Consider the following 25728-nt stretch of genomic DNA (forward strand, 5'->3'; position numbering starts at 1 on the left):
ATTTTTAATATACACAATTTAAAAATATGAATTCTAATTAGATTGTAAAAAATTAGATATGTGTATTGTAATTCCTAGAGCAAAAGCAGAAATATTATATCAAGAGATACAGTAAAAAATAATAGATAAGTTAGAGTGAAATACTAAAAAAGCATTTAAATAACCCAAAGAAGGAAGAAGGGATAACAGAGGAGTGAAAAGCAGAAGATATAAACACATAACAAACAATAAAATTATAGACATAGTGCAAATATATTAATAATTGTATTAATTAAATTAATTGTATAATTAATTTAGACGCCCCTAAGCTAAACAAAATTTAAAATGCATTTGTAGGATGGAACTGTGGTTACAGGAGAAGTCATAATATGAAATGGTTACATTAGAATAGAAAAACAGGGTCGCCTGGGTGGTTCAGTCATTAAACATCTGCCTTCGGCTCAGGTCATGATCCCAGGGTCCTGGGATCGAGCCCCGCATCGGGTTCCCTGCTCGGCGGGAAGCCTGCCTTTCCCTCTCCCACTCCCCCTGCTTGTGTTCCCTCTCTTGCTGTCTCTCTCTCTGTCAAATAAGTAAATAAAATCTTAAAAAAAAAAAAAAAGAATAGAAACACAGTCTCAAACCAATAATATGAGCTTCTCCTTTAACATTCCTGAGGAAAGAAAAGCAGAAGAAATAAAGAGCAAGGGGGAATCAGTGAAATTGAAAACAAAAACAATAGGAAAAATCAATGAAACCAGAAACTTGTTGATTGAAGATAATGAAATTGCCAATCCCCTAGTAAGACTGAAAAAGGAGAAAAGAGAGAGGTCACAAATTACTTGTTTCAGGAATGAAAGAAGTATGTCACTCTAGATCTACTAAACGTTAAAAAAAAGATAAGAAATAATACAGGCAATTCTATGTACGTAGATGTGAGAGCTTAGATGAAAAGGACCAAAAAATTCTCAAAATCACCCAAGATGAAACCTAATATAGATGTGGATAACCTGAGTAGCCCCATGACTAGGACACAGATAACACGAATTATCCTGTAACTATTAGCGAAATTGAATTTGTGATTAACAACCCCAGCTGGTTCCACTATTCCATTCTACCCAATCTTTTAAAGAAACAAATACAACAGTTCCACAAAATCTCTGCCAGAAAATAGAAGGGAAGGAAAGACTATCCAACTCATTTTTGGAGGCCAACATTATCCTGATAACAAAACTAGACAAAGAAAATACAATGAAAGAAAACTACAGACAATATCTCTCATGAATGTAGATGCAAAATTCCTTTAAAAAGAATCAGCAAATCAAATCCAGCAAAACAGAAAGGACAATGCAACATAACCAAGTGCTGTTTATTTCAGGAAGGCAAGTCTGCCTTTAATATTCAACAACCAATCAATGTAATCCAGCATAATAATAGCCCAAAGGGGGGGAAACAAAACAAATGGTCTCATAAATAGACGCAGAAAAAAAAGGTGACAAGATTCAACCTCCACCCATATTAACAAAACTCTTAACAAACTAGGAATATAAGAGAACTTCCCCAACCTGATAAGGGGCATCTACAAAAAAGCTAAAATTAACATACTTGATGGTGAAAGACTCAAGTCTTTCGCACTAAGGTCAGGAACCAGGCAAGAATATCCACTTTCACCACTATTCCTCACCATACTGTCGGATTTTCCCCAAATGCTGTCTCTGACCTTAAAACTTAAGCTTTCTTCATGTCAGGGTGACCTTGCAGCTTCCTAGCCAATCATCTAGAAAGAAGTAAGCTTACGTAGTGCTATTCCTCTGAAAAGAAGTTTCTAGTAACCTACAAAGTAATGTACTTCCTCATGTTTTATAAACTGGGCTGCAACTGCAGAGAGCGAGTGTCTTATCTCTCGATTTTGACGTCTCCCCATTTGCAGTTTATTTCTTGCTCAACAAAATATTCACATCAAGTAAAACTCTGAATTTTCTTTTGACAATGCCATTTGATTTTCTTCATAGGTGAATATGGTAGGCAAAATTCTAAGATGGCTCTCCTGACTTTCCTCTTCCCAGTATCCATGCTTTGGTGTAATCCTTTTCTCTACAGCGAAAGCAGAACTGTGACTCACTTATAATGAATAGAATATGGCAAAGGTGAAGGGATAAATTTAAATTTCAAAGTTGCAAAAGTAATGAAAATATCGAATAAGCTGACTTTTAGGTTAACCAAAAGGGAGATTAGCCTGGATGGGCCTGAACTAATTAAGTGATCCCTTCAAAAGATCTATAGGTCAGAGACTCAAGTAGTAACGTCTCTCTCTCTCTCTCTCTCTCTCTCTCTCTGTCCTCGCACTGCCCTCTCTCTCTGCCATGAATTCTATAGCTTCAAGGAAACTAATTTTGCCAACAGCTTAAAGGAGCTTGGAGGCAGATCCTTCCCTAGCCAAACTTGCATATGAAAATGTAGTCCACTGAACATTTTGATTTTAGCTTTTTGAGACCCTGAAAAGAGAACCCAGCTAGACCTAACCAGACTCAGCCTACAGATATTGTGAGACAATCAATAGGTATTTTAAGCCACTAAATTTATAGTAATTTGTTATGCAGCAATAACAAATTAATACAACCATGTTATCTGTAAATAAAGACAGTTTTACTTTTTCCTTTTCAATCTGGATGCCTTTTATTTATTTTTCTAATTACACAGGCTAGACCCTTAGTACAATGTTACATAGAAGTGGAGAAAATGGGTATAGTTTTCTTGTTCTTGATCTTAGGGGTAAAGCATGCAGTCTTTTACCAGTATGATGATGGTAGCTATAAGTTTTTTTGGAGATGTTCTTCATCAGGTTGAGGAAGTTCCCTTCTATTCCTAGTTTGCTGGAAGTCTTTTTAAAAAAAAAAAATCAGGAATAGATGTTGGGTTTTGTTGAATGCTTTCTCTGCATCTATTGAGATTATATGATTTTTTTTCTTTCATTCTGTTATAGTGAATTATGTTATTTGATTTTAAATTTTTTTTAAGATTTTATTTATTTATTTGACAGAGAGAGACAGTGAGAGAGGGAACACAAGCAGGGGGCGTGGGAGAGGGAGAAGTAGGCTTCCTGCGGAGCAGGGAGCCCGATGCGGGGCTCAATCCCAGGACCCTGGGATCATGACCTGAGCCGAAGGCAGACGCTTAATGACTGAGCTACACAGGCACCCCTGTTATTTTATTTTAGAATGTCAAACCAAGTGCTCACTTCAGCAGCACATAGAGAATGTCAAACCAACTTTATATTTTTGACATAAGCTGCCCTGCTTGATTATGGTGTATTATTTTTTATGTAATGTTGGATTTGATTTGTCAAAATTTTGTAAGGAATTTTTGCATCTATGTTCATAAAGGATATTGCTCTGTAGTTCTCTTGTAATGTTTTTGTCTGCTTTTAAAAAATCGGGATAATGCTGGTTGAGTTGGGAATTATTCTCTGCTTTGCAGGGATTTTTGTAGGAGTTTATGTAGAAATGGTATTATTTCTTTACTAAATTTGTTCAGTAGAATTCACCAAAGAAGTCATCTGGCTCTGGAGTTATTTTGTTTGGGGGGGGGGAAGATTTTTAACTACAAACATAATTTTTTTGACTGAGATAGCACTATTCAGGCTATATATTTATTTTTGGGTGGGCTTGGTGGTGTGTGTCTTTTAAGAAATAAGTCGATTTCATCTACACTGTCAAATTTACTGGCATAAAGTTATTCACAATGTTCTATTTTTATTCTTTTTTTTTAAGATTTTATTTATTTGACAGAGAGGGAGACAGCAAGAGAGGGAACACAAGCAGGGGGGGTGGGAGGGGGAAGCAGGCTTCCCACTGAGCAGGGAGCCCGACGCTGGGCTCCATCCCAGGACCCTGGGATCAGGACCTAAGCCGAAGACAGATGCTTAACCAACTGAGCCACCCAGACACCCCTATTTTTATTCTTTTAATCTGTAGACCCTGTAGTGATGTTACTTCTCTCATTCTTGATATTGCTAATTTGTGACCTCACCTTTTTTTTCTTGATCTAGCTACAGGTTTTTTAAATTTTACTGATCTTCTCAAAGAACCAGCTTTTGGTTTCATTGATTTTATCTATTGTTTTTCTATTTCATTGATTTTTTTCTGATCTTTATTCTTTCCTTCCTTGCTTTAGATTTACTTTCTCTTCTTTTTCTAATTTCTTAAGGTGGAAGGTTAGATTACTGGTTTGAGACCTTTCTTCATTTCCATATGGATATTTAGTGATATAACTTTTCCTGTAAGTACTACTTTATCTACATTCCACACATTTTGATATGATGCATTTATATTTTCATTCAGTTCAACATAATTTCCAACTTCTCTTTCAAGTTCTTTGACTCATAGGTTATGTATGTGGAAGTACATTGTTTATTTCCCAAATATTTGGGGTTTTTTTTTCCAACTATCTGCCTGCCTGATTTCTAATTTAATCTCACTGTGATTCATGAACATAACTTGTAAGACTTGAACTCTTTTAGGTTATTTATTTATAGCTCATAATATGGTCTATTTTGGTAGATGTTCCATAGTCACATAAAAAAGAATGAACATTCTGCTGTTATTGGAAGGAATATTCTACAAATTCTAATTACGTCAAGTTGAACGGTAGTGTTATTCAAGTCAAGTTTGTGTAAAATCTCCAACTGTAATTTTGGATATGTCTGTTTCTCCTTGAAGTCCTATCAGTTTTCACTGCCTGCACTTTGAAGCTCCTCCTTGAGTGGAGGCCTAGAAACTCCTCAGGCAGTATGTTGGGGCAATCAGAGGGCTCACTTTTTTTCTGTTTCTTAGGTTTCCCCATTCATTTTTTATTGTATTGCTGTGCAAACCATTGTTTTGTGTATTTTCCAGTTTCTATTGTTATTATTGTTTCAGGTGGGAGGGTAAACCCAATTTATGTTCTTGTTTCTTGATCAGAAGCAGAAGTCTCTTGAAACTCCATTTTTAAATGAAATATGTTCACCTCTTGTATTTGAACAACACAAGCAATTTCGGAGAATGTCGGACAAGTTTTGATTCAGACCTACCATTTACTTCTGATTCCAGGGAAGGCCAGTTCTAGACTGAAGAGAAGCTGAGAAAGCTAATAATTTGGTTCCTCTTCAAAATGATTTTCTTCCAATATTGACCAATGTTTAGTGGGAATTTGGGGACTTACATTTGTTTTAGAAATACCTCTCTCTTTTCAAAATAAGGAACTTCTTATATGTACTAAATGGGACAAAACATTATAACATTTTTCCTTTTGAATTAGTACTAATTTGTGAGTTTTGCCATCCCACAGAGTTGACTGGAATTAATACCTCTCTAAAAAACATAAACAAATTTACATGAAATTTTTATTGAAGTCTTGTTGAAAACACATTTAAAAACTAGAATTTTCTACTTCCTGGTCTGTGGTAGAATCTATTAGGACTCATTTTCTCTTACAGTTGGGTTGGTGCCAGATGACTAGTTCTAGCCAATGAAATGTGTGCTAAAGTGATATATACCCCTTGGATATAAAAGCAATTAAAAGCTGGTGTGTCCTGTTGGTGGGAATGCAAGCTGGTGCAACCACTCTGGAAAACAGTATGGAGGTTCCTCAAACAGTTGAAAATAGAGCTACCCTACGATCCAGCAATTGCACTACTGGGTATTTACCACAAAGATACAAAGGTAGGGATCCAAAGGGGTACGTGCACCCCGATGTTTATAGCAGCAATGTCCACAATAGCCAAACTGTGGAAAGAGCCAAGATGTCCATCGACCGATGAATGGATAAAGAAGATGTGGTATGTATACACAATGGAATATTATGCAGCCATCAAAAGGAATGAGATCTTGCCATTTGCAACGACGTGGATGGACTGGAGGGTGTTATGCTGAGTGAAATAAGTCAATCAGAGAAAGACATGTATCATATGACCTCACTGATATGAGGAATTCTTAATCTCAGGAAACAAACTGAGGGTTGCTGGAGTGGTGGGGGATGGGAGGGATGGGGTGGCTGGGTGATAGACATTGGGGAGGGTATGTGCTATGGTGAGTGCTATGAATTGTGCAAGACTGCTGAATCACAGATCTGTACTTCTGAAACAAATAATGCAACATATGTTAAGAAAAAAAAAAGAGGAAGAAGATAGCAGGAGGGGAAGAATGAAGGGGAGTAAGTCGGACAGGGGAGACGAACCATGAGAGACGATGGACTCTGAAAAACAAACTGAGGGTTCTAGAGGGGAGGAGGTGGGGTGATGGGTTAGCCTGGTGATGGGTATTAAAGAGGGCACATTCTGCGTGGAGCACTGGGTATTATGCACAATGAATCATGGAACACTACATCAAAAACTAATGATGTAATGTATGGTGATTAACATAACAATAAAAAAAGATGAAAAAAAAAAGCTGGTGTGTCTCCTCTTTTTCTCCTCCCTTGCTATGTGACCCTGGAGGCCCTGTGCTCCCCATGGCATAGCTCCCAGATGGCGCAGCACGTCTCCATCTGTATTTGCCTTCATAGGAGTGTCATACACACTTTATTCATTAAGCCACCAAGATTTTAGGTTACTATGACAAAGTCTACCCTAATGAATACGGTTTATTCTTATTTTATCTGATAATAAGGTAGATTTTAAAGGATATACTGAAGAGTATAAACTTAGATAAGGTACATTCAATTAATGACCATGGTGCTAGCTAACAGTTATGAGGTGTAAACCATGTGCCAGACATGGGACTAAATGCTCTCTATGAATTATCTCATTTAATACAATAGTTACACCAGTGAAATTACTCCACTCTGTAAATAGCACTACTCCATTCATTATGTTGTGACAGAATGCTGACTGCCAACTCTAGGTAACTGGTTTTTCTCTGGTCATGGTATTAATGACATAGACCAAGTTTCACCTTGCAACTGGTGCAAACACATTCATAAAACTATCCAACAAAATAGGACACTACCAGTGAAAAATGTTCTTCACACTGTTTGAAGGTACTCTTATTATCACGACCACAGGACCAATCAATATTTTATGTTACATAAGGTGTGCATAGAAAGCTTAATTAACTACCGTATTTGTCATTTATCTCAGTAACGTTAGCACTCGATAGAGAAATGGCTATCATTACACTTGTTATCTATATAATTATATCTACATATATCTACAAGGATCTTCATACATTACATTTCAATACATTTCAGCAACAAATATCCGATTTACAATACTTTTCCTTGTATTCCATGTACCAGGGGGCATACCTAGTTTCTTGCATAGTAAGACTTGTAGAGAATTGAAGCAGAAAGAAGAGCTGAATGAATGAGTGAGCGAGTAGCACGCCATGCTGGCAACCTCAGAAAATATTTTCATGCACTTGAGAGGTGGTTACCATGTCCTAGCATCAAGGTAATATTAAGGGAGACAGCAGCTGACAGCTCCTCAAAGTTTACATGGGTAGATCGGTGATAGATACAGATACATAACTATAATGGTATCTATCTCTCCATATCTATTTCAGTATTTAAAAGTATTATAAATAGGATATTTGTTATCGAAACATAATATATGAAAAGCACTATAGATGGAGAGTTGGAAGCAGTGCCCGTGTTTGTCAATTTTGTGAATTCTTTAAGAGTCCAGAAATCCAACAATCAGAAAAATAGAACAACCCACACAGGTCCCAGAGCCCCGGACGAAATGGGTACTAGTTAAATTCCACAAACTGGTAAGGGCCAAGCTTCAGTAAGAACAAGCCAAACGTGGAGCCTATCAGACAACATCATAACATGTGGGAGAGGATGTATTGCCCAAGAGGCTCAAGGAAATAGCTTATTCCTGAAGGTGACATCTTCGGAAACAGAAGTAAATTCTAGAAACCATGTCCTTGGGGTCATGATAAAGGATAAGGAAGACATGAGCTTTGTGACCTTGGGACGGGGAGAGAACAAATGAAGGCAAAGGCAGAGATACAAATGGGGAAAGGAAGGAAACGTCTGGCAGCAGAATAAAAGCACTCATTAGAGGCAATGAAGAGTAGATGCCTTCGGCTCAGGTCATGATCCCAGCATCCTGGGATCGAGCCCCTCATCGGGTTCCCTGCTCGGCGGGAAGCCTGCTTCTCTCTCTCCTACTCCCGCTGCTTCTGTTCCCTTTCTCGCCATGTCGCTCTCTGTCAAATAAATAAATAAAAATCTAAAAAAAAAAAAAAGAGTAGATGTTTCACTGAAAAATAAATCAAAGCTTTGCTATGGGAGAAAAATTAGAAGATCCCAAAATGCAGAAGGAAAGGATGAAGGTTACACATGTTAAAAAGGAAATGAATTAAGCATGGAGGGCAAAGAAATAGAGATGCAGCCCAAGAATTAGATGTGTTCCCTAGGAACAAACCCAAGCTATAGAAAAGAGGGAATAATAAAAATAAAGAATTTTTTTCTAAATTGATTAAAGTATGAAGATCAAAATGGATCACATTGTCCTGACAAAATTAATAAGAGACTCACACGTAGACTACGTGCTGGAAAATTTTTTGAAATTCAAGGATGGTGGGGAGGGTAGGAATCACTGGAAGATAAAGGCAAAACACAGCATGAAACAAAACAGAAAGACGCTTCCCAAGCCTCTGGGACTCTAAGATGAATCAAAACTGTACATGTTGCTGATCAGCCCTTCAGCTGATTGGTGTCCAAGGGCATTGTCCAGCTGTGACCCAGCGGTGGCCACCTCCATGAGGATCAGCAACAGAAACTTTCGTGGCAGGCAGCAGAGGTTCAGGGAGAGGAGGTGGTACCTTGATGGTAAAAGATGATGGTTGAAAGGAGGAAAATGACAACTGTCAGTCAAGAGTCAAGAGAGCCTGCGCACACAGCCATGTGAGAAATGCCTCAAAGTCTTTGGGAAGCTTACATTCCCAAAGAATGAGTGGCAGGCAGTCAGGAAAATGCTGCTTGGTGACTGTTATAACTGCGTTTGTAACTCAAGTCTATTTTGGGTTAGAATGTGAGCCCTGGAGAGCAGGACCGGTGGGATGCTGTCTTCACTTATGCCCCCAGCAGCTGACATGAAAGGTCCTTGTGTAACTGCAAGCACATGACTTTATTCTCACCTCCCAGAGGTTGTTCTGAGAAAGGCTGGGGGTGAGTCTGTAAACTGAAGAAGAGAAAAGCCCTTTCCAAAAATTGGCTCCTGTCCAGTCAAGGGAAAAAAGTGATGATTTCACAGCTTATTTCCAATCCAGAGTGAAAGTAAGCAGTTGGCTCTGTTGTCGTATTATTGTCACAACCATACCCACTTCTTGTACACAAATGCATCCCTGAGTATGACTTAGCAAAAGAAGGAGGAAAAATGCTTTCTCCATGATGAGCAGGGAACGTTTTGCTGGCTATATTGCCTTTAATAAAATAGTTTTCTTCTTTTATATGGACTTATGCTGAACTATCTCTGGGAATTATTGCTTGTCAACTGGGAGGTGAGTGACTTGCAAATGTGTGCATGTATCCATATTCTCTCCAAGATCCTCTCCTAGGAGACCAGAAGATCACCAGGAGAATGAAAGCATATGTTGACTTTAACACATGGTGCTGGCACAACTGGACATCTGCATGCAAAAAAATGAAACTAAACACAGGTTCATAAAATTAATTCAAAATAGATTATAGGCCTAGGTGTATAACACAAAACTACAGAATTTCTAGAATAAAATATAGGAGAAATCTAGGTGACCTTGTGTTTGGTAATGAGCTTTTAGATAAAATACCTAGAGCATGATCCATGAGAGAAAAAAATGGTAAGTTGGACTTTATTAAGATTAAAATAGGGGCACCTGGATGGCTCAGTCGTTAAGCATCTGCCTTCGGCTCAGGTCATGATCCCAGAGTCCTGGGATCGAGCCCCGCGTCGGGCTCCCTGCTCGGTGGGAGGCCTGCTTCTCCCTCTCCCACTCTCCCTGCTTGTGTTCCCTCTCTCGCTGTGTCTCTCTCTGTTAAATAAATAAATAAAAAATGTTTTAAAAAATTAAAATATTATGCTCACAAAAGGTCCTGTCAAGAGAATGAAACAACAAACCCACATTGGGAGAAAATATTTGAAAAAATACATATCTGACAAAGGACTTATAGCCAAAATATACAAAGAAATCTTGAAATTCAACAATAAACAAGCAACTCAATGAAAAAAATGGAGAAAAGATTTGAACAGACACCTCACCAAAGAAAATATACAGATGGCAAATAAGCATATGGAAAGATACTCCACACCATATGTCATCAAGAAATGCAAATTACTCCAACAATGAGACACCACTATACACCTATTAGAATGGCTGAAATCTGAAACCAAAAATGAGAATATCAAATGCTAGCAAAGATGTGAAGCAACAAGAACTTTCTTCCTTGCTGGTGGGACTTGCAAAAATGGCACAGCCACTTGGGAAGACAGTTTGGGAGTTTCCTACAAAGCTTAACATATTCTTATTATGATCTCCAGCAATCGTGCTCCTTGGTATTTACCCAACCAATCGAACCTTATGTCCGTACAAAAATCTGCATGCAGTTTTATGGCATTACCTTTATTTATAAATCTATATATAAATCTATAGATTTATAGCAACTTTATTCATAGTCACCAAAAACTGACTGCAACCAAGATGTCCTTCAATGGGTGAATAGATAAGCAGACTGTGGCGCATCTCTAAAGTAGAATATTATTCAGCAATGAAAAGAAATGAGGTATGAAGCCACAAAAAAGAGACAGATCTTACATGGCTATATGTAAATGAAAGGAGCCAGTCTGAAAAAGGCTGCATACTGTAGGGTTCCAATTAAATGGCATTCTGGGAGGGTGCCTGAGTGGCTCAGTTGGTTAAGCGACTGCCTTCGGCTCAGGTCATGATCCTGGAGTCCCAGGATCGAGTCCCGCATCGGGCTTCCTGCTCAGCAGGGAGTCTGCTTCTCCCTCTGACCTTCTTCCCTCTCATGCTCTCTCTCTACCATTCTCTCTCTCTCAATAAATAAATAAATAAAAATCTTTAAAAAAAAATAAAATAAATGGCATTCTGGGAAAGGTAAAACTATGGAGACATAAAAAGACTGGTGGTTGCCAGGTGCTTAGGGATAAAGGAGGAAGGTTGAATAGGCGGAGCACAGGGTGTTTTTTAGGGCAACAACACTATTCCACACAATACTATAATTGTGGATATACGGCAGTATGCATTTGTCAAAATCCATTGAACTTCAGGCCAAAGGGTGAACCTTAATGTATGCAAATTTTAAAATAAGAGTTCAGCAGAATCTCAGGATGGAATGCAGAATGTGGCAAATCAATCTGTATTTAAATGTATGAAACAACTTCACTGAAGGGATAGGGGGCATGTTGACATAAGTAACTTTGGAAATGAGTGGATCTGTAAAACTAAAGGAAATGGAATTGCACATAAAAGCATTGTCTTCGATAACGTTTCCCACAGGTGTAGTGTTAGCTCATCTGACTATGAATGTGTTGCAATTAAACGAGTAAATGGATGGTGGATGGTAGGAGATGGCTTTCTCACTGTTGAAGCAGGAATTTACAGGTAAGGGCAGGCTGCTAGAATGATCCGTGTGATAATGGATTAGAGTTGAAGACATCAGAATAACCCCTGTTTAGCTTAATATGTACACAGATGGTTACATGCAGAAACATGTCTAGGTACTTATGCCTATACGTAGGTTAACACACACACATATATTCCTTGCCCTGTCCACTGAGAGGGCCCAGAACCAACAATACTTCAGTAGTAAAAAAGTACACGGAAGGCTCAGATGCTGGTTTCCAATATCATTCTCTAATAGAAGAAACCAGGCCAGCATGCTGGAGCTGGAAATATGCAAGATAAGCCTGGAGCATCTTACAGTGTCAGAAATTTAGGAAGTGCTCAAAACACAGGAGCCAAGAGCTCCCAGTGGCCAAGGCTGCAACCATCTGAGCAACAAAACAAAGTTGTATTGAATTATTACCCAAAATATAAAATAAATATCCATGAGTCCATATGTATGTAAACACATAGTTGAATAAAGACAAAATCTCCCATACAGAATTCCAGATAATTTATGTAGATACTCTGCCCTTACAGAGATGCAGATGGAGCATAACTTCTCATTTCCTATGTGTAGACTGAGCAGAGTAGCTTTCTTCCAAAAAATATAGTATGCAATCCAGTAATTCCATTACTGGGTATTTATGCAAAGAAAATGAAAACATGAATTCAAAGAGATATATGCACCCCTATGTTTATTGCAGCATTATTTACAAGAGCCAAGACATGGATGCAACCTAGGTGTCTGTCAGTAGATGAATGGATAAAGATGTGGTACACACACACACACATATTTATATATACAGTGGAATATTACTGAGCCATAAAAAAGAATGAGAGCTTGCCAATTGTGACAACATGGGTGGACCTAAAGGGTATTATACTAAGTGAAATAAGTCAGACAGAGAAAGACAAATACCACATAATTTCACTTATATGAGGAATCTAAAACACAAAGCAGAAGAACAAACAAACAAAAACCAGAAACAGACTCAAATACAGAGAAGAAAGTGGTGGTTGCCAGAGGGGAGATGGGCAAAATAAGTGAAGAGGATGAAGAGGCATAAACTTCCAGTTGTAAAATAAATAAGCCATGGGAATGAAAAGTACAGCATGGAGAACATAGTTAATAATATTGTGGTAATGCTATATGGTGACAGGTGGTAACTCTCATTAATTGTGGTGAGTGTGGTGTAATGTATAGAATTGTCAAGCCACTATGTTGTATACCTTAAACTAATATTAACATTATGTCAACTGTACTTTAATTTAAAAAACTGAAAAGAGTACAGTGTGGAAAGAGAGAAAATTAGTAACTTTACAGTGGAGAATCCTGACAAACACCTCAGCTAGGTGATCAAGGTCAACATGGACAGTGATAAGTCATGTTTATAGTATGTACCTCTGATAGGATGTGATAAAAATGGCACTTTACCTCCAAGGTCTTTCTCCCCAAAGCCCATGACCCCAGTCTAATCATAGGAAAAACATTAGAAAAATCCCAGTGGAGGGACATTCAAAATACCTGATCAAGGGGCGCCCGGGTGGCTCAGTCGCTAAGCATCTGCCTTCAGCTCAGGTCATGATCCCTGGGATCGAGCCCCGCATCGGGCTCCCTGCTCAGTGGGAAGCCTGCTTCCCCCTCTCCCACTCCCCCTGCTTGTGTTCCCTCTCTCGCTGTGTCTCTCTCTGTCAAATAAATAAAAATTTAAAAATCTTTAAAAAAAAATACCTGATCAATGCCCCTCAAAACTGTCAAGGTCATCAAAAGTAAGAAGAGTCTGAGAAAGTGTAACAACCAACAGGAGCCTAAGGAGACATGACAACTAAATGTAACATCACATTCTGGACGAGGTCCTGGAACAGAAAAAGGATGTTAGATAAAACCTAAGGAAATTTGAATAAAGTCTGGACCTCGGTTAATCACAGCATGTCGTTAAATGTAACATACCATCCTCATGGTGAAATGATAGTAGAAAAAAACTGAGTGTTGTATATATGGGAACTCTGTATTATCTTCTCAATTCTTCTGTAAATCTGAAAGTATGCCAAAAAATAAAGTTTATTTTAAAAAATGTTTAATCCTTCATATTGTCTCCCCAGGTGATGTGTCTTGTCACATAGCCATAGGCATCCGCCTGGCACATCCAAACCTGAAGCTTAGAACTGGCAAAGTGGGGCTCCTTCCAGTTTATGCAGCTCTTTCAGAAGTCCTGGTATCTGCCCTTACTGTCTGACCGTCTTTCAGCTCTATGTGGCTGCACGGCCCTGAGTCTATGCTTTACCCTCCAACCAGGTGTGGCTCAGGGGTCTGCACACATCCTCTGTTCTGGGGACACCTGGGTGTTCCCCTGTGGCAAACAGGTTAGCTCTTCATTTAGTGTCTCTGCCCCACAATGATTGAGTGAGGCTCAGGGGAACGACCTGGTTGCCTTCTCCACATATTTAACTAGACCAAAGGCAGCATCTTAGGGCAAGTGCCCTGTCTGGTGGGCTTCCAGAGTCCCCATGAAGGGGTAAGGCAGGAGCCTCTGTCCCCCGGTGCTGAGAGAGAGACAAGCAGAACAGACTTCTTAGTTCTCCTTCCTTCTTACCGTTTGTCCTTCTCCCTCCGACCCATGACCAGAAAAGGGAGAGAAGTGTCCTTTACTTCTCTTGTCATATGCTCCTTCTTCCTTTTGCTCTAGCTTCACCGTTAAGCCTGAAAGGTGGTCCGAGGTATCTTCTTTACACTGGGAGAAGAATTCAAACGTCTGAGTCTCTCCTGTAGCCTTTGATTGTACAAGTTTTCTCTGTCCATGAATCTTGGCTTTGAAGCCTAGTGCCTTCCTAAAAAGTCAGTTTCTGTCATCCAGCCCTGGGGTAAGAAGTCTCTTGAAGAAGTCTCTCTGGGTTCAACCTTAACATGGACATACAGCAGTGTAATATTTGCCAAAATATTAGTCCTATTACCTACTGCCAGGATGTATTGAGTTCTATGGATTGTCCCTGTGAGGGGAGGGGAACTCAGAGGGACACGGGTCCTGTAACAGAGGTTGGGTCGGTTTTTTGGGATATTTTTGTTTTGTTTTGAGAGGGAGAGAGAGAGAGAGAGGCAGGGGAGGGGGAGGGGGAGAGGGAGAGGGAGAGAGAGGGAGGGAGAGAGAGAATCTTAAGCGAGTTCCACACCAGAGGGGAGCCCAGTGTGGGAATTGATCTCACAACCCTGAGATCATGACCTGAACCAAAATCAAGAGGCAGACGCTTAACCAGCTGAGCCACCCAGGTGCCCCGAGGTTGGGTTTTCTAAAGAGATTTGCTCTGGGAAGGGCTGAAGAAAGAAGCATTAGCTCTGAGAAATGAGAGGGCAGGGCTGCCCCTGAGGCCGGGCAACACGGCTAAGAAGCGCACCAGACAGGGTTCCGGGGAGACTCTCACCCTGGGGGGCCTGAGGATAGAATTCAAGGGGTCCATGAATTTGGCTGGGAAAGAATATATCTTTATTTTCATTAACCTCTAAATGGAATCCAGCATTTTCTCCGACTATGAACACAAGCCCCAAGGTGCAGTGGAATGAACGATACTGTGACTTTGCCACTCATATTCCTACGAGGTTATAGTTGTGACTCATCCATAATGTTGCTTATACTTAGGACCGCGATACTTCAGAATTATGATAGTTATTACTCATGCTGCTAGATCGTATTATTTAATGCATCAACAAGGAAGCCCAGGTGTTATTATATCACACATTTGTTTTGTTTAATATTTTGATAGTATACTTAAATACAATTGATTTCCTTTGTTGTTGCCTCAATTATTCTATTTCATGCACTTAAAAACATAACTCACAGGCTTCACCAGACTGCCAAAGGGATCCACACATAAAAAGACCCCTTTAAAATATTTTTATTTTGGGGGGGACTCTAAGAAGATTTATTTGTAGACTGCAGTTCTCCCCCCAAAATTGAAATTCTCTGGTTACTCCTAAGCCTTCGGTAAAACCTATGATTGATATCCATCTGCGGTGTGTTGGTGGCGTTGCCGGGATTTGAGAGCAGGTACGGTGAAAGAAACCACCCTCTGGCCTCAACACCCTTGCCACAGAGTCTGGTGGTGACTCCTCTGGTTGTCCCAAGAATCCCGGGCATGAACCGCAAGAGAAGCTGCACGGGGCTGAGATGGTGCTCAGCCTGCAGATGGGAGCAGGTAACAAGACTCAGGTGCAGGGTGGCTTGGCTCAGAACAGACCTGAAGCCCACATGTTTCCCCCAAGGACAATATGAGAAAACTACCCTGGAAAGGGAGTGGGGCAGACCCTTGACTAACAGCACAGTGGAGCCGGTTATTGCTTTCTCTTAGGTCCGTCTTATCAGAGGTCCGTGGGAACGGGGGCCAGTGAGTCATACTCTCCAAGCGCCCCCTAGAGTTGTGGAGGGCACCACTCGCATGATGATATGTCGGGAGCCCCCGCCACTTTCTCTCCTGGAACGCGCTTATTACCACTTTTCCTGAAAACCTGTCTTAGTTACTGTCTCTGCCCATATGGCACACACCAGGTTGGGATAACGTAAAGGGACGTACACTTTTCTAACATAATGTTTGAAATTACGCATGGGATTCTCCGATCACTGGGAGATCTTGACTCGCCCCGGCAACCAGTTCTTCCACGTCCCCTAGAAGCAGAGGTACATCCCTGAGATCAGGCAGCAGAAGGATCCAGGATCCAGGAATGGAAACTGTGGTACCTTTACAATGGGATACCCAAATTCTTTGAACTTCCTCCCACGGATACGAGCTATCTACGCCTCCATGTCCTGAATCTAGGAAGGTGTAGACTGCTTTGAGCTCTAAAATATGCCAGCAGTGATTTTTTACAAGGCAAAGTCATAAAAGGCCAACCAGGTCCTAGCTGGTCCTCCTAGAAGGCTTGTCCCTAGATGCTTGTCTTCAAACCCAGATGCCATGCTATGAGAAGCACAAGTCACATGGAGAAGTCATATGCTCCCAGCTGAGCCAGTCCTTTAGCCTTCTCAGCCCAGGCACCAAACACATGAAGAATAACCAAATGATTCCAGGCCCCAGCCATCTGAGTCTTTCCGATGGGAGCACCAGACATCACAGAGCAGGGATGAGCCATCCCACTGAAATCCATGAGCATAAGATGTTTTAGTTTATGACCCCACTGAGTTTGGGGGGGGGTGTGTTATTACAAAGCCGATAGTAGCCAGACTAAGGAGGGATTAAGAGGTCCAGGAGGAAGAGGCTCCAACCGTGGCCACATGTGGACAGCAGGTAGAGAGCAGGATTTGGCTCCAGTGGGAGAGTGTGGAGGAGAGGCAACTGATGGGCCAGGCCTGAGAGCTGTGTCTCGCGGTTCCCTTTGCACTCTGTGATGGGCAAGACTGACTTGATCCTGAGGCAAAGGGCTGTTTTTATACAGTCTTCTGCAAGCAGCAAGACTATTAAGGCATGCACTCCCCTGACCCTCCCCTTCTCTGCCCCACTTTCTCTATAGGAGCCAAATGCTTAAATAAAAATTTGATACAAACACCAGGCATGTGCTGGATGAATTTGGTCTGTCCCAACAATTCTAAATTTTTCCTAAAAGGGCTTCTGATGACAAAGCATAATGGGGTCATAGTCCAAAACAGCCCCCTGCAAGCAAGAAACCTCTTTGAATATTTTTGTCTTAAAAACTAGCATTCCACACCATAACATATCCAGTTTTGGTTTACAACTAAACTATCTTAGATTACCGGCCAAGAGATGAAATGGACATTGCATGAACGTGTGCTGTGTTTATCCTAGATTCCAGATATGCCCTGGTATATTGCTGCATCCTCATGCAAGGGCCAGAAGGACAGGTATACAGAATCCTAATGCCCAAAGCCCTTCGAAAGAAATCAAATTCCTAGGGTCTAACTGGCTTATTGAGCATGGAGTGACTTTAGAGGATGCTTGTTAATGTCAATGTTGGTTTTTTTTTTTTAAGATTTTGTTTATTTATTTGAGAGAAAGAGAGCACGAGCAGCGGGAGGGGCAGAGGGACAAGCAGACTCCCCACTAAGTGAGGAGCCCAACGCAGGGCTCGATCCCAGGACCCTGAGACCATGACCTGAGCCAGTGTCAGACACTTAACCGACTGAGCCACCCAGGTGCCCCTTATTAACGTGAGTGTTAATCATAGGGGTCACCTGGGTGGCTCAGTCGTTAAGCGTCTCCCTTCGGCTCAGGTCATGGTCCCAGGGTCCTGGGATCGAGCCCCGCCTCGGGCTCCCTGCTCCGCGGGAAGCCTGCTTCTCCCTCTCCCACTGCCCCTGCTTGTGTTCCTGCTCTCGTGCTCTCTCTCTCTCTCTCTGTCAAATAAATAAATAAAATCTTCTTAAAAAAAGTTAATCATAGATTTGTGGCATGTTTTATTAGAAGAAGCACACAGAAAATGAATGGATCCTTAGTGAAAGGAGGATTTCAGAGAAAATCTCCAGGCGGGTGAAAGAGTGATCAAAACTTCTTAGCTAAGATCATTAGTAATATTTTCTGTGCAGTCCCGAATGGACACTTTGTGCATATAGAAACTTTTTCTTCGTGAAGACTGTGCTCTTGGCCCTATGCCTTCTCACTTCCCAAGGGATGCTACTCCGTTAATTATCACCTTCAAGCCCTTCTCTATTACCGCCATCCCCTCCACTCCAGTGCCCCCTGTCCTCGGAGGCCCTTCCATTACGCAGATTGGTACAATAATTCTGGAGAGCAATTTGGCAAATCCAGCAAAAGAAAAAGTGTGTATACTTTCTGACCCAGAAATTTCACTTCTAGAAAATTTATATTTAGATATACTTGCACTAGTTCACAAGGATAATACACAAAGATGCTCATTGCAGCACGTCTGGTGGGAACAAAAATAGAGCAGCCTAAACAGCCATCAAAAGGGCACTGGTTAAATAAATCACAGTACAATAGAAAGGGATGTTGGCAATAAATTGTTAAGTTAAAAAAAAAAATACTTGAGGGCGCCTGGGTGGCTCAGTTGGTTAAGCCACTGCCTTCGGCTCAGGTCATGATCCTGGAGTCCCGGGATCGAGTCCCGCATCGGGCTCCCTGCTCGGCGGGGAGTCTGCTTCTCCCTCTGACCCTCCCCCCTCTCATGTCCTCTCTCTCTCTCATTCTGTCTCAAATAAATAAATAAAATCTTTAAAAAAATAAAATAAAATAAAAAAATTTAAAAAATTTAAAAAAAATACTTGAGGAGCAACGTGACTACTAATAACAACAAACTGCATATTCGGATGGATATATATTCATTTATTCTCTGTGTATTGTACAACTGCAGGGGGTGCCACTCGCATCGTATTCTTGTTTTGGAAGTGAATGTTGTACCCTGGAGTTGTACCACTACTTCCATGTGTGTGCATGTGTGTGTGCGTGTGACATGCTCCAAGGCCTGCCCCATGCATGAATTTATCCGAACACGTAAGCTCTATGGTGAGCCTATAAACTGCATGAGGAAAAATCTTATCCCCATCTTATCCCCAGCACCCGGCACAGAGCCTGGCACACCAATTTATGATGTCTGAATGAATACTGGTGTGAACGTTCACTAGGCCTAGGGTATACCAGTTACTTACCATTTGCATTGATCTGAGAACCAGGCATGTGCTAGGAAGAGGAAATAAACACGTAGTATATGATTTCTAGGCTTTTACACACACACATTTACTCACACCCGGAGTTCCAGGCTCAAACTGCACTTGGAAAAGCTGAGTTAAACAAAGATAAGCCATTTTCTTTGCTGTAAGGCATCTCTAAGATTTTACTATGCATTGATATTCTCTAAGAGGTAGATAAACCATGGAGCATCATCTGAATTTTACTGACCATGAAGCACTTTTAGAGAAATGTTGATTCACACTGATGTTCAGAGAATTATCAGAAGTAAACATATCCTGGGTGACCCAGAATCCTTGGATTCCCAAGATAGGGTCAGACAACCTCCTGGGGAATGAGTGATTGTCAGAGTCTCAGCTAAGATCATCTGCTATCCCACCTGGATGGCTGGGACAGAGGGAAAAGAGAAGAAAAGGTGTGGCCAGTGTAACAAGGGAGAGCAAAGCACGCTTACTGATGTGGCCACGTGGCGGCAGGGACCCTCCCAACTGGGGCACCTGAGGACCGGGCAGGGCTGTCAGTGAACATCCCAGAGAAAAGGGGATGGGGGGAGGGCAACAGATTTCTGGGTTCTATGTGAAAAGTTCTTGATTCAGTAGGCAGAGGCCACAAACGCAGAGTCTGTAAACCCACCCGATAAATTTTGATGAGCTAAATTTTGAACTGGCCCGCATCTTGGCATTACTCCTTCTCCTCTAACACCATCCTTTCTTCCAGCCAGAACATGATCAGTGGACTGACAGGGACAGAGCGAGTGAGGGGTAAGAAGTAAAAGAAAGGTGGAGGATTAGGATCAGTGTAGGCAATTTTTTCAAGAAGTTTGAGGAAAATTGTAACATAGCAGCTTTTTAAAAAGATAAGTAATAAGAGAAGAGATGTTTATGATTAGTGGAAGAAGAAAGACATTGAAGAATAATAGAGGAGGTGAAATTGATGGAATAAGGTTCACGAGAGAGGGTGGAATGGAATAGACGTCCATGCACATGTGGCAGGTGGTCCTTCGACTTGTAGAGGGACCCCTCTTCCACTATGATGGGCAGGGAGGAGGAAAATGAACATGAACGCAGAATAGGTGACAGAAGAGTGGGCAGGAGGTTGAAGAAGTTTCTTCCTGGGAGCTTTGTTTTATTTGTGAGGGAGGAAGTGACATTATTTTTAGAAGAGGGGATAGGGGTTGAAACAGTCATGGTGGAGAATGGGGAGAGGACCTGACCACTAGAAGAACCCCTGAGCTACACGAGGCCCCGCTGGGTTTGAAGGTTGTGCGTGGGTAAGGTCACTCACCCAGACCCCATAATCCATGGAGGATTTTCTCTCAGAGTACTCCACATCCTGAAGTAGGAACAGCAATAGCAAAGGGCTATAAAGCAGGTTGTCGAAGAGAGGAGTACTCCATGGGAGCTCTCAGAGGTGAGGTGTTCCTGAAGGTGACAAGATGATGGCTGAGGCCATGGGAGTGAAGGCTGAGAGGAGGAAAGTCACTGGAGTTGAAGTTGAGGCAACATGAGGTGAAAATGTTGACTGGTAATCCAAGGGTCATCTTAGTTTCCTCATATGACATCAGGACTCAGGACAGATATAAGACTCAACAAGCTGCCAACAAGCTGCTAAGGTATTCAAGAAGCATGGTGACGATCAAAAGTAAAGCAGGTGATGGCAACTAGGAGTGAGTGGAGGTGAGATTTTTACATAACTCTTAAGAGTTTGTGAATTAGAGGTCTCCCAACAGCCTCTTTAGGGGTAACGCATCCCTGTTCATCTCAGGGGTCCTGGAGGACCTCCCCATTCTCCCAAGTGTGTGCGTGCACACACGCACGCACACACACGCACACACACACACACACACACACACCTTGCTGCAATGAGAATGGGTCCTCTTCTCTGTTTTAAGTACTGAGATTCCCCATAAGACTTATTTTTAGAAAGGTTTTTGTGAGCAAAAAAACTGAACACAACTGATGAGGCCCAACCCTTCCCAACCCCACAATGAGCCCAAGACCATCCAGTGAGTTGATAGAGGTGCCACAGCTGCATCCCATTAGGGTGCCATATGATATGCACTCTCCCCTAAGACACCCCTAGAGCTATTGCTGGCGATGAGGCATCCTTGTTAGGGCTGAGGAATTGAGTGCTGTTGAGATCCAGCAGAGCCTGGAGCCCAGGAGAGGGGGAAGCTGTGGCCATAGAGGGGCTATGTAATTCCCTGGACACCTGTTACGGACAGGGCAGAGAGGATGAGGAGGAAAATGCGGACGGGCAGCCTGGGGGAGTGGGGAGGCCTCTGGTCAATTCCAGCCCAGCTATAGGGAGGCCAGCTTAGTAACCAAGCAATGGAGGTTGAGTTCCTTCTGCCTCTCACTGTGCAGGACCTTAAATCATGGAGGAGTTTATGGGTCCTGTTTATGTAGAGACTCTTTTTATAAGCTATTCAAAGCAAGGGTGGGAGGGAGAAATAGGGAAAGAAACATTCCCTTTGAATTTCCATTGCTTTCAGAGTCAGCAATTTAATGAGTCATGCACTCTGAATCCTTGCTTTGTCTACACGTTTTCATTTCAAAATACTAAAAACACTTTGTTTGGAACATGGGCTATTTTTAGTTCATATATCAAGAGTGCACATCCATTTCTTCCCGTATTAGAAAAGCTTCCTTCAGATTGGGTTGGGACAGCACCACAGTAGTAGGGCTGTCTACTTAGCTGTCATTGTTGAAGCCACCTGGGCATCCCTCTGTTCCTGGGGACTCTCTTCCAGCCGGCCTTCTGGGCCTACTGACTATCCATGAGTCAGCTCTAGACCTGGCCTGAAGACCCAGATCCCATAGTCTGGACGAAAGGGGAAGAACATCTCCTCAGACTTCCAGACTGAGGAGAGACAAGCCAGGTCTTCATGGCTTGTACCCTTGCAAGACTCAAAGAAATGAAGTAGAAGTGAAGGAGGTCCCCATCTATAGGTCATCTCCTTCAGGTATGTCAAGGGAAAGTCTACCCACACCTTGACAAAGACAGGAATAGGTAGTCTGTGGAATTCTTTTGTAAATTTCAGGAGGCGATCTGGGAGAAAGACTGGGGGTGGGTAAAGAGGGGGTCCCCTACTTCCCCAGTCCCTGCCATCTACATAGGATGTCTTTCCACACTGCACTTAGTGCCCCAAGCCAGCTTTATCTACCTCATTGCTTTTGTTCCATCAGTGATAATTGTCTCCTCTAGGGACCACTTTCTTTTAAATGCTCCAGCTTAGAGCATTAATAGCAAGCACCTTACCAGCACTTAATGGATAGCCAGCCAACTTCAAGAATGGGATACAAAAACCAATATCTCGAGGCACTGGGTTGACAAGGTATACACTTCTCTGGTCATTGCCTTGTTCTTCCATCCATGTATTTATAGTGGAAGCAGCCATGTTCACACCCTCTGCCTCTCCTCCCCTGGACTGTTGAGTTGATCAGGAGTGGACAGCGATGAGCCTATGTCCAGGGAGATTGGAATTGAGCCCATACTGACTCTCAACTCAGGCTGGCTGCCAAGTTGGCAGCGATCTGGCAAGGATAATTTTCATATGGACAGAGAAACTGGAGATGTAGACAGGCAGAGAGAAGCAGCTTTCTCGGGTTTTCTGTATCACCCTAGGCCCTCACACCAGCCACCTCTGAGGCCTTGGATTCTATGAGGCAACCCCTGCGCCCCCAACCCCTGCCTGAAGTCTTCCAAACATGTTCCTCTTTTCATTTAGGAGAGCACTACTTGATTTCTGTTACTTTGCAACCAAAATGGTACCAGGAGGTGTGAGAATGACCTGGGGCAGGTAGATGGGACACATCAAGGAGATGCCTCCCTACTTTATAATTTTGCCTACTCTGCCTGTATCAGGTATAACCACATGGGCCACCACCCAGCATGCTTCAGGGTCTGAGGAGGCTCCTGATACTCTGTAAGCTAGCCCCAGTACTGTACTCTCTGGAGGATGTTCCTAGCTAAGGAACAAAGGACAATGTGCTCTGCAAGTCTTCACTGCTGGGGACTGATGTGAGAACATGTTCCAGTGGACCATGTTCCCTTCCCCTCCATGCCCAACCTTTGTGCTGAGACCTTGACAATGGAACCCACTCCCATGGCCCCACCTCATCCTTCTTTTTAACTATCTTGCTCTGCCCGTTGCGTAAGGAAATCTTCGAGAAGTGTGTAGGTATGCCCCCAAGGAAAGAGTAAGCAAATGTGTGTTTGTGGTGGGCCTGGGTGTGAATGCGTGATGGGAACAATCCTGGAGCCACAGAGACCCGCAGCCTGGGGTCCAAAAAGAATTAATGCCAACCCCCAAGGAGATGGCATGAGAGAAGCAGGTTCGTTCCACTTGGGGTACCGCTGCCCCTGGAGACAAGTGAAACTAAACCGTCTAATTCATGCCCATCAAAATTCTGGCTAAAAAATTCTAAATCCTAAAGCCACAGGAACAAATGAGGAAATATTTTTCATGTGGGAATATGTTGAGCGAAAATGGGCTGACTCCATCAGACTTCTTTGTTGCTTCCTGTATGATAGCTTCATATCTAGTAGGGTAGACAACTGTCCTTTTCCTCTGTAGCATCAGCCACATTTGCCATTTGCCACAGCCCACACAGGACATGCAGAAATGTTTCTCTGTTCCAGTCCTGACTTCCTTCCCGCAACATGCCCCCCCCCCACTTTCTCAGGGCAAGCACCCAGGATTCTATCACTTACCCCAGTCTGAGCAAAGGCCAACCAGAAAATTCACCCTTGGACTGGACCATTCCTCCTCTTGTGGCTCCTCTCCTGGAAGGGGTGAGGTGGGATGGGGAGGCCCAGCCCAGGTCATCCTCCCACCCCTGGCCAACCCTCCTGAACCAACCCTCCAAGCCTGCCCTTCAGCCTACCATGCCCTTGGCCAAGGGTCTTGTCAGCTCCCAGCTTTGATTTCCCAAACAATGAGTTGTGTTGGAGAAGGTTCCGGATAGAGTCTTACAGCATTCTGTCCTGGGCCCTGCAGTCTAGCCCCCAGCACCTGGGAGAAATTACTGAAAATCAGGAGCTGTGGTCACCCGAAATATTCCCACTTCCTTTTTATCCCCTGCAGCCCAACCATAGACTCAGCCATAGACCCTTTTGGCCACTCCTGGCAGCTGGTGGCAGAGACGGCTGGAGAGCCCATTCCAAACAGCCTTAGGGTGACCATTTCAGAACATATCCAATTATATGACTCACCACAGACCAACTCGTCAACACCAGCATCACATAGATCAAAATTCCCCTCCCTACAAAACCACCTAGAGTTGAAATTCCTCTTGAGTTTTTACATCCTTGAATGTTTCCGAGGAAGAGAAAGAGAGCAGAATGGAACCCCAGGAAGCCTGTGGCTTGGAGCACACAAAGTCCCTCCCCTTGAACTGACCCCCTCACCTGTAAGTGGGGAGAGGCAGGTAAGCCAGTGGTTACAAATGTAAGTTTTGGATTCAGAGACATTTGGACGGGAGTCCTGGGTTTACCTTTGCCTGTGCCATCTGGAGCAAGTTGTTGAATGTCTGTCTTACTTTTCTCCTGTAAAAACGGGGTTAATAACCCCTCCCCTGGAGTTATCAGGAAGATTCATTGAGATTATCTTTGCCAAGCTTCTCCTCCCATGCTGCCACATGGTACGCACTCTATAAATGATATCGGCTGCCGTTTCTCCTGACAAGCACCCCCTAACCTAATCAGTCCCTGATAAGGTCAGTTTTCAAACCCATCCCCTTGCCCCATCCGCACATCCCAGATACAGTCAATGGAAACCTGCCAGGTTCAAGATGTACAGTATAATCTCTGTACCCAGTTGGGACACCCATCCTCTCAGGACCCCTCCCAGGTGTCCTGTCCAGAGGGCCTCCTCTCTCCCCGCCCCCCACACTCGGACACTCAGCAGCAAAGGCTCCCAGCCCCCGCACCACCCCCTACCTGAGGGCTGAAAACAATCAAGTCCTGAGCAAACACTTGAGAAAGCGCTTTCTCCGGGGGGTTTGGGGGGAGAAGACTTGCCAAGTGGGGAAGTCGGGGGCCTGGCTCCTCGGCGGCTCCTCTCCCCCTCCAGGGGCTCCTCTGCCCCCCTTCTCCTCATTCTGAGGCTTCCTCTCTCCAGGTTGCTCGGGCAGCCGCATCGGAGGTCCAGAGCGATGTTTTCAGAGAGATTTGTGAGCACATCAAGGGAACTTCAACGGAGACACACACTCTGCAAGGAGTTGACAGAAACTTACTGCCTGCACAGTGCTGGTTGGTGATTTACTCAAAGTCGGTTGCCTAAATAATTCACACCCTCCCTTCTGTGTTTAAACAGGATGACGGTAGAAGCACAATCCTGGCACAAGAAAAATAATTACAGTTGTGACAGATGTTTCGTTATTAATAAGGCCTCGGTGTCCCCGGGGGGTATTACGCAACAAACCAATACCGTGTCTTTGGAACCAGCCTTAATATATTGACAGGTACTTTTCCGTTCACACTCCCGTGGGCTTTGCTGGAGTGTAAGCTA

The 25728-nt window shown here is 42.8% G+C and overlaps 1 protein-coding gene across 6 annotated transcripts in view; it reads right to left on the reverse strand.

The window, feature by feature from the left end:
- Positions 1 to 25370, reverse strand: part of CALN1 (calneuron 1) — a 501983-nt gene extending 476613 nt beyond the window's left edge. For 4 of the 6 annotated variants that reach the window (XM_073884242.1, XM_073884246.1, XM_025864721.2 and 1 more), the window contains exon 1: positions 25239 to 25370. In XM_073884242.1, coding sequence (XP_073740343.1) covers positions 25239 to 25357 — 119 coding nt within the window. In that variant the 5' untranslated portion in view covers positions 25358 to 25370. Of the gene's footprint in view, positions 1 to 23930; positions 24003 to 24103; positions 24120 to 25238 lie in introns of those variants that run through there. The other 2 variants (XM_073884243.1, XM_073884244.1) reach the window with 2 other exon arrangements.
- Between the last annotated feature and the right edge of the window lie 358 nt (positions 25371 to 25728).

Source organism: Callorhinus ursinus, unplaced genomic scaffold, assembly GCF_003265705.2.
Source record: "Callorhinus ursinus isolate GAN/ISIS: 27379988/994484 unplaced genomic scaffold, GSC_fseal_2.0 scaffold55, whole genome shotgun sequence".
NCBI lineage: Eukaryota > Metazoa > Chordata > Mammalia > Carnivora > Otariidae > Callorhinus > Callorhinus ursinus.